The sequence below is a fragment of the Zosterops lateralis genome (assembly GCF_965231275.1).
Source record: "Zosterops lateralis genome assembly, chromosome: 26".
Lineage (NCBI taxonomy): Eukaryota > Metazoa > Chordata > Aves > Passeriformes > Zosteropidae > Zosterops > Zosterops lateralis.
Window position 1 is genome coordinate 4,927,936 of NC_139786.1, and position 8,987 is coordinate 4,936,922.

The 8,987-nt window shown below is 47.5% G+C and overlaps 1 protein-coding gene across 2 annotated transcripts in view; it reads left to right on the forward strand.

Moving 5' to 3' along the window:
- KCND3 (potassium voltage-gated channel subfamily D member 3) overlaps window positions 1-3,630 on the forward strand; it is a gene marked incomplete at its 5' end in the record, with an annotated part of 105,513 nt that extends 101,883 nt beyond the window's left edge. For both annotated transcript variants that reach the window (XM_083878314.1, XM_083878315.1), the window contains one exon: window positions 2,100-3,630. In XM_083878314.1, coding sequence (XP_083734440.1) covers window positions 2,100-2,298 — 199 coding nt within the window. In that variant the 3' untranslated portion in view covers window positions 2,299-3,630. The remainder of the gene's footprint in view (window positions 1-2,099) is intronic.
- Window positions 3,631-8,987: the final 5,357 nt, after the last annotated feature.

Genomic DNA, 8,987 nt, shown 5'->3' on the forward strand with positions numbered 1-8,987 from the left:
GGCTCTCAGGACAAGGTTCTTCCCCCTGAGGGTGGCAGGGCACGGATCAGGCTCCCCAGGGCATGGGCACCTTGGCAAAGCCAATGGGCCAGTAGTGTCTGCCAGCCAAAGCTGTGGGAGGGCTGACGTGGCTCCCCTGGGACACTCGGCTGGTTCTCATTGTCCAAAAGTCCAAATTGCCACTCTGAGCATCACTGGGAAGTAAATAAGAGGAATTTTGCAATGGTGTCTTAGTAGCTGTGACCTAAAAACCCATAAAGAACACAGGTTAAGTGTCCCTTAGTAGAAAATGTTCAAAATTTCATTTTATACATAAATTGCTGAGAAAGAATCATTTATTCACCATATAATTCCTGCAAATATTAAATTACTTCCCAAATCCCCCTCAGCCCATTAAGTTTTTTTGTGCACCAGGGTTGGTTTTGAATGTCCCATTCCTCTTCTCCCCACTCCCATCAAAGGGATGTGGAAAGCAAAACAAAGCTGCCTTGAGGGCAGCAAGCGATTACCTGGTGCCAGGAGGGCATTTCAGAGCATGAATTATGAATGAATAAGTACAAAACAAGTCTCCAGCTATTTCAGTTTCAATATGACAATATTTTAAACCAGCACCTGAAGCACTAATTCAGAGGAATGTCAACTGTTCTGGGTGCTAAATCAGATGCCGGTGATATTTTAAATGTCAACACTTATTTCACTTGCTTATCAAACTGGGCAAGGATGGAGAGAGAAAAAAAAGCTTTTCAGTTATTTTTCACTGGAATGCAACCAGTGGGTGTACTGGTTCCCCCTGGCAGAAGAACCCAGGCCCTGGGGCTGCCCCGCTCTCAGCCTGTGCCCGAGGCTCCCGAGGGTTCTGTTCCTGGATGTTTGAGGGATCAGAAACCTTCCTCTGGTGAGTCACTCCCAGATAACAACAGCAGCAGCTTCCCCACTGGGAGCCTTGCATTCTGAAAGGACAGGCCTTGTGTTGAAAATGAACACGTTGGGCTGGTAATAGCAGACTCCTGTAGCTGTGCAGATGCACAGAAATCAACCTATCATTTTCCCTCTGTAATTAATTATAGGATGCAATTGATGCAGATCTAATAAGAATGCTCCCAGCTGTCAGATCCTTGGAACTACTGCAGAAGGAAATAAAATAGAAAAGATCAAGGGACGGTGAATATGAAAGAGGTATTTGAAATGCAAGAAAGACAACATCTTTCTCGGAAAGAACTACCTGTGCTCTGAAAAGATGCACTACACGGGGCAGTGTATTTAGACGTCCTTTTAAATAAACTAGAATTATACAAGAAGGAAATGGAAACAGAACAATTTGCCCCATGAAAAGCTGTCTTCTAACCAGGGGGAACATTACCAAGGCTCGATGTAATCTGTGTAGACATAAATGGTGCCTTGCAGGAACGGGGGGGACGTTTAAATGGAGTCTTTGAATATTTCAGCCGAATCAGATACTGTCATGGTTTGAAAGCAAAACAAGTGAGAGGCTCCAAGTCAGAGATACAATTTAATAAGAAGAAAGGTAAAAAAGGTAAAAGTAAAATAAAATAGATGCAATAACACAAAGGAGCACTGACAGAGTCAGAACACACCCTGAGCAGGGTGGTGGGAGCAGTCCAGGTGAGGGGCTCTTCCTGAAGCAGTGATCCCACAGAAAGGTCTGGGAGCTCTGCTCCTCTGGGAATCCAGTGGCTCAGGGCTGCTTGTCCTGTCCCAAATCCCAGATTCTCTCCAGGTGGGAATGCTTGGCTCCTCCCCCTGGGCATTGGGAGCATCTCCCAATGGGATGAGGAGTCGTGCAGTGGCTCCTTGATGGCCCATTAAACAGAGAGAGCTCCTGGAGGGAGTTCCCTGTGAGTCCTGGGCAAGGCATTGATGGGCCATGAGCAGAAGAGCCCAAAGGAGGGGCCTGGGAAACACTAGAGCACTGCCCCACTTGTTTAACAGTTCATGAAGATGGTGATAGAATAAATACTTTGTGTACATCCTACACTGCAACCCAGGACAGATCCTGATTAAGAACCACAACCATCCCCATCCCTTCCCACCGCCTCACGTTAAGAGGAAACAAGCCGAGCGCTAAATTTGTTTTCTAGTCGTTCCAGCCTCAACATGAAATCAGACGACGGGCTGAGACCGAACTGCAAAGCCGCGCAGATCACCACGGCCATCATCAGCATCCCCACGCCGCCGGCGCTGACGCCCGAGGGCGAGAGCAGACCCGGCCCGGGCAGCCCCGGCCACGCCACGAACGTTCCCAGCTCGGCCAACATCGTCAAGGTCTCCGCCTTGTGAGCCCCGCGGGAGGGAGGCCGAAGGTTCTGGAGCTCCTCTCGCCTCGTGCCCTCCTCGCTGCGGCCCGTGGTGGGGACTGAGGCTCCGGCGGGGCTGCAGGAGGGAAGGGACGCGCTGCGGGGACAGCGGGCGCTGCCCCAGGACGGGCCACCAGCACCTGCACAGGTGTGGGGAGAGGAGGAACCATCGCGGCGAGCGGAGAGAGACGGAACAGAACGGAAATATAACACTGTGTATCGCAGCACCTTTTTAAAGGTTTTTAATGGATAATATTTATTCACATGAGGAAATGACTGAAAAAGGTGAAAAACAATGGATTTTGTGAATTTTTGTTTTTGTTTTTCCTTCATGGAGCAGAACCTTTAAACCAACCAAAATTTCACTTTTTTTTTTTTTTTTTTCTTTTATAGGAAAAGATTTAGACAAAAGAAGCCACCTGTCACAACAGTCCCCTGCATCACTGTGTGTGTATGTGAGTGTGCAAGAGCCCCCCGAGGGCAGGGCCCAGCAGGGCCCAGGTGTGCACACACACACCCACACACACCTCCCACCCCGGGTGCCATCCCCCATTTAGACTATTTTGTATCCACCTTTTAAGTCAATACAGTGCAACTGCAAACAGTGTGTTTGTCTGCTAATTATTGTCTGTGGAAACATATTTGTGGAGAAAAACATAAAACAACAACAACAAAAAAAAAAAAGAAGACAGGCTTTAGTAGAGTTTTAGTCCCACCTGGGTATCTGCTTTCTATTTTTGTTATCACTTACTTGTAAGAGTGTGACTAGACTACAGCTCTGTATTTTTAAAAAGGAAAAAAAAAAAAGGTAGGATTCTTTTTAATACTGTGCACACAAATGGCAAAGAATGAAAGCACTGAACTCAACTGCATCAAGCGTTCATGAGTCTACCAGAGGTTTCCTGTAATGTATGCCCATGCTTCTTATGGTTTGGTTTCTATATGGAAATTCCTTTGCTAGCACTGGACGTGTAACCCATTGTAAATAGTAGCCAAATAATGTCTGGATTTATACTTGATAATAATTAACCCCAGAGCCAAATATCTTGCATGGACAGAGAGGTATTTGGCTTTTTCACAGTCTTAGGGCTCCAGTTGTCCCACCCACGGCTTCTGGGCTGCATTGATTTTGGGGATAGACAAGGTCAGCAATTTCAGTTCTCCAGGCCCTGCACAGGATCTGCCTGAGCAGGGGGAGCAGGACTGGAGTTTGGGAACCATTTGCTAACGTGTGGTACTGACAGCATTTTCTATTCACAGTTCTACTCTTACTTTGGGAAAATCTAATCATGAGCTAACAGCTAACCAAAAACTGGAGAACACTGTGTGGTACTGCCAGGTACCTCGTGCTGGGACTGAGCTGTGCTCAGTGCTCAGCTCCTCCTGAGCCCTTCCCAGGGAGGATCCATCACGAGGAAATCCATGGACCTGAAACAGCTGATTCCCCCTGCCAAGAGGAACTCCTTCCTGCCATTCTGCCTTCCTGGAGCCCCTTTTCGAGGGGGATCCATGAAGGGCAGAGTGAGGAACATCCCCCTTCCCCAGCCCCACCCTGCCTGGCTGATCCTGGCTCATGCACAAACCTCTCCAAGGCCAATGCACTGCCCCAGCAGCCCGGAGGGACAGGGACACACCTCCCACTCCCGTCCTGAGCAGAGATTTTACCAACATCACTTAAAAGAATGGCTCAAAGAGTGTTTGAGGCTGCTTCAGCAAAGGGATGATGGGTTTTTTTAACATCTGTCATGACCTCTCCCGATGTAATATTTATATGCACATATACACACACATATAACTGATTACAGACACATACATGTATAGATAATTAATGCTGATTACACATAGGAGCTGCACCCTGCTTTGGCAGCACTCCTGCTGCGAGTGAGTGATGGCTGATGCATTAACTCAACCCCCCCTTAGAATCCTACAAAGTCCTAGGAACAGTAGGGCTATGGCTGAGCCTCCAGTAGCTGCACCAGCTTCCAGTCATTTCCCCCAGTGCTGTAATATGTTATCCAAAACTATGTTTAGTCCTGTTTTAAAAGATTTAAATGCTCTGCCTTTTGCTGCTTCCTGTAGGAGGTTATACTGCAGTTAATCTTACCATTGCTGAGGTTTTTTTTCCTCGATGTTTTAATTTATTTTAGCTTTGTTTTCATTAACTGTCATCATCTAGATCAGAGGCCTTGCTCTCCAGCACTTGCCACCTCTGCAACCTCATCTCCACTGGCACAGAGAGAGGGTGAAATGCCCCCACATGCTGACAGGGGACAGGAATAAAAATTACAAAGAGTCAGGGATTCCATGTGGATTCTTGGTGCTGCCTTTCTTATTCCTGATTTAGTGTGAGTGCTGAACCAGGCACTTGACATCTCTGTATCTGTAAATATCCATCGTGGCAGCCCTTGTCCAAAGCAGGACTGGGCTTTTAACTGCTGACAACCAAACCTTTTGGAAAAGAGTGTAACATTCAATTTAAAGAGCTTAAAACGAAGGAGGAAAGCCAGTTCCAGGAGTTTCTGGCTGGCTGCTGGGGCACTGATTGCCACAGCCTCTGTTTTATTCCAAAAAACAGGAATTGTTATCCCTGCTGGGGAAGCACGGTTGTGCCTCAGCCATGACCTGGGCAGGTGCTGCCCCACGCTGTCAGCTCCTCAGCACAGGCTCTCAGGGGATGGAAACACAGAATTAGGGAAATCTGAGCCTAGAGGCACAGGGCTAAAAGTATTTTTAATGGAGACATTAGCTCCCCTTACCCTCTGAAGTTGCCCAAGCTTCCAAAAGCACCTGGAACTGCATTGTGGAAAACCTGGGTGCCCCCCAGAAGAGCATTGTCCACCCCTGGGAGCTGCAGGGACAGGGATCCATCCCAGCAGGGACAGGACAGGGATCCATCCCCACAGGGACAGGACAGGGATCCATCCCACAGGGACAGGACAGGGATCCATCCCAGCAGGGACAGGGATCCATCCCCACAGGGACAGGACAGGGATCCATCCCACAGGGACAGGACAGGGATCCATCCCCACAGGGACAGGACAGGGATCCATCCCATAGGGACAGGACAGGGATCCATCCCCACAGGGACAGGACAGGGATCCAGCCCAGCAGGGACAGGGATCCATCCCAGCAGGGACAGGACAGGGATCCAGCCCAGCAGGGACAGGACAGGGATCCATCCCACAGGGACAGGACAGGGATCCAGCCCAGCAAGGACAAAGATCCATCCCCACAGGGAGCTTCCCTACAGCCCCTTGTCCCTGATCCAAGGGGGGCAGAACAGCTTCCCCAAGCTTTAGAATCCTTGAACAGCACCGAGAACAGCCCAAGCCACTCCTGAGAATTCCTGAACTTCACCTGAAGGACGTGGCTCATTCCCTCCAGTGCTGCCCTGCCTTACCAGCATCCCAACCCCTTGCTGGGGCACACCCGACCCTGAGCCCACACAAAACCAGCACCTGGCCCTGCCCAGCACAGGAACGGCACAGGAACAGTATCAGGAACAGCACCAGGAATGGGGCAGAAACGGGGCAGGAACAGCACCAGGAACAGAACAGGAATGGGGCAGGAATGGGGCAGAACAGAACAGGAACAGCACCAGGAACAGCCCAAGTAAAAGAACAGGAACAGCCCCAGGAACGGGGCAGGATCTGGGAACAGCCCCATCAGTGCTGTGCTGGAATTGCAGCTCAAAGCCTTCCCCCTCCTCTCATTCCTTGCCACTTTCTATGGTTTTAGAAAAAGAGATAAAAACGGATCCTTTGTACAAAAAGCAAGTGGAAGGGCATTGTTTTTTCAGATTTTCCTAAAGCAATATGAAAAATATCAAAGGAGCAACTCCTTTTTCAGAGCATTTTATTTCCTTTCCAAAGTTTTTTCTGAAGGACAAATATTTTCACTGATTTTCAGCCTAATCTATCAAGAGATTTCCTCTCTTCTCACCTGGCACTGAGCTGCTGACAGGATTCACACCCAGCTGGCAGCAAATAATGAAAAATACCTTTCACACAGCGGCTTTGACTTCCACCTACTCTTTCCAAAAGGCACCTTTTGCTTTCATTTTCCCTAAAAAGACAACCTAAGTAACACACATGGCTTTAGTGTGGAATAAAGCTCATGGATAATTCAAAATATATCTTTCTTTAATTGGCCAGAAAGACCAAATTTAATCAGTGCTACTTGTTCAACCTAAACCTGTTGCTGATACACCAGTACTGCAACCCAGCATTGTCATTCTAGCCTAGATACTTAAGGTGTGTGCATGAAAATCAGATTAAAACCAGCTGAAGAATGCAAATTTCCTTCAAGATTTTTGCTTTTCTATGTAAAGAGGTTGCAAACATGTTGCACCTTACATGTATTGTAAAGAAAATTCAGGAAATTAAAAATCACTTTAAATTTGTGTGTTGCAGCATCCCTTGGACTTTGTAATATTTTAATCTGTTGGACTAAGGCAGTTACAAAGTCAGCACTCATGGAGAGCTGGTGAACATCAGTAGCTTTGAACTGCAAACTTAGTTCTGCTTTTAAAGTCAGGTGAATAAAACACCTTTTCCACATCATCCACCCATCTAATCTATCTCAACATTTTGGTTTAGAACACTTAATTTCTCCAACACTTGGAGCCAACTGCAGTAGATTTAGAGCCCGAGGTTTAGGCTTTGCATTTGCCAAAAACACTGTCCATGGTGATTTTCTCTTTCTAAAACTGTAAGAGCAAAGGGAAGGCAGTGAACACCAGGAGCTGAGCATCAGCAGCCTGGGCTCTGCTCCTGAGTCCCTGAGCAGTCACAGAGTGACCCGGGAGAAGTCATTTCACCTCTCTGCCAACCCTACACCTGTAGAGCGATGAGCCCCTCCCTTTGCACTCAGCAGAGCTCAATTCATGACACCCCAAAATGCCCCAGGGATTTAATCCTGGAGACAGAAGTGCTGCTCCTGTCCAGAGAGCAGAACCTGTGCCAGCAACGCTGCAGGTGGAACAAAGGACAGAGAGCTTGTGAAACTCCCTCCTGCTGTTCCCAGCCAGGTCTGTCCCTGTGTGTGTGTCCGTGTGCCCCTCCCCTGTGGGTTTAACCAGTGCTGCCCCAGAGCCTCAGCTGGGGGAAGGTCCACAAAGCTCTTCCCCATTGTTCAGCCACCACTGGCAGCCCCCAGGGGCTCCTTGGACCAACCAAGTCTCTAAAAATGGTGTGATGGTCTATTTTTGATAAACCAGTACAGCATTCCAATGCAATGGTGTTTTCTTTAGGAGTTCTATGTTATAAGAAGCTCTTGACCTTATTATTTTCTATTTTCATACTTTAAATGGGCTTTGCTTTACAAATGTCAGAGGACAGATAGAAATGTACTGGACACAACTGCAGGTAGCTTCATTTGGGAACAACTTTCTAGAAGAACCAAGTTTCCTGTTGTCTTCTTTTGGAATTGTAGTGCATATGTTGAAACTTGTATATCATTTACAGTATTGAGTCTTGTGCCACTGCTGTACCTGATGTATCCAATCCGGATTAAACAGAGTATGTGCCACAAATACCAACAGGATGCTGTGATTTCTTCTAAAAACCTCCTGGGAGGTTCTTCTGGAGAAGTTTGGGTGTTGGCCCAGGCCACTGGAGTTGCATTTAAATACTAATTGACTCTTCCCTAGGCAATCATCAATGAAATCAGTGAGCTGTCACAGGACTGCAATAATGCAGATACTGAAATGCATCTCTTACAGTGTCCTCGCTGTGAATGTTAAGAGCTGGAAACAAAATCTTGCTGTCTTGGCCTTTTCCAGTTACACAAACAAAGGGGAAGCCCCTCCCTGGAGTCATTTGTGGCAGAAAGGGAGTGAGGCAGAGACAAAGCACAGAAAGAAAAACTTTCAAACTTAGTGCAGAGGCAGCCCAGGGTGAGCACCCTGACCCATCCAGCATTCCCATCTCTTCCTGTCCCAGGACAGCTCTGTACAAGCCAAAAAGGAAATATCAATTAGTTTTAGCACTAATAGGTAATTCCATTTCTAATTAAAGCTTTCCTGTAAGTGTGGGAAGTCTGATATTGTTGCACCCAGAGGGACAGACCAATTATGATTGCTGCACTTTTTCTACATAATTAAATCCTCTGCCACACAGCTTGCACACCTTGCTATAGAAATGTTATTTATACAGTGTTAATTAACTGGATTTAAATTAGCAATACAGGCTTTGAGATGCTCATTGCACTCTGCCACTTCACTGGGATATAATCAGTGCCTGGTGTTTACCAGAATTAGGGAAAATGGGATGATCACCAACTTTGAACAGACCATGGAGTCTCACAGGGAATTCAGCTTCACCCAAGAGCCACAGGGAGGGCAAGGCAGGCAGGAGGGAGGTGGGGCCTGGCACAGAGTGCTCAGAGCAGCTGTGGCTGCCCCTGGATCCTTGGCAGTGCCCCAGGCCAGGCTGGATGGGGTTTGGAGCAGCCTGGGACAGTGGAAGTGTCCCTGCCATGGCAGGGGTAGAGCAAGGTGAACTTTAAGGTCCCTTCCCACCTGAACCATTCTGGGATTCCATGAAATACAACTGGGATGGGTTTGTATTTTCTCCTTCCTGACATTTCTTATGTGGGAATGGCTGCCTTTTATCATCCTGTTTTTACTTTGGATTGTAAAGATTCCAACTGAGCATGCAGCTGTCTCTCTTT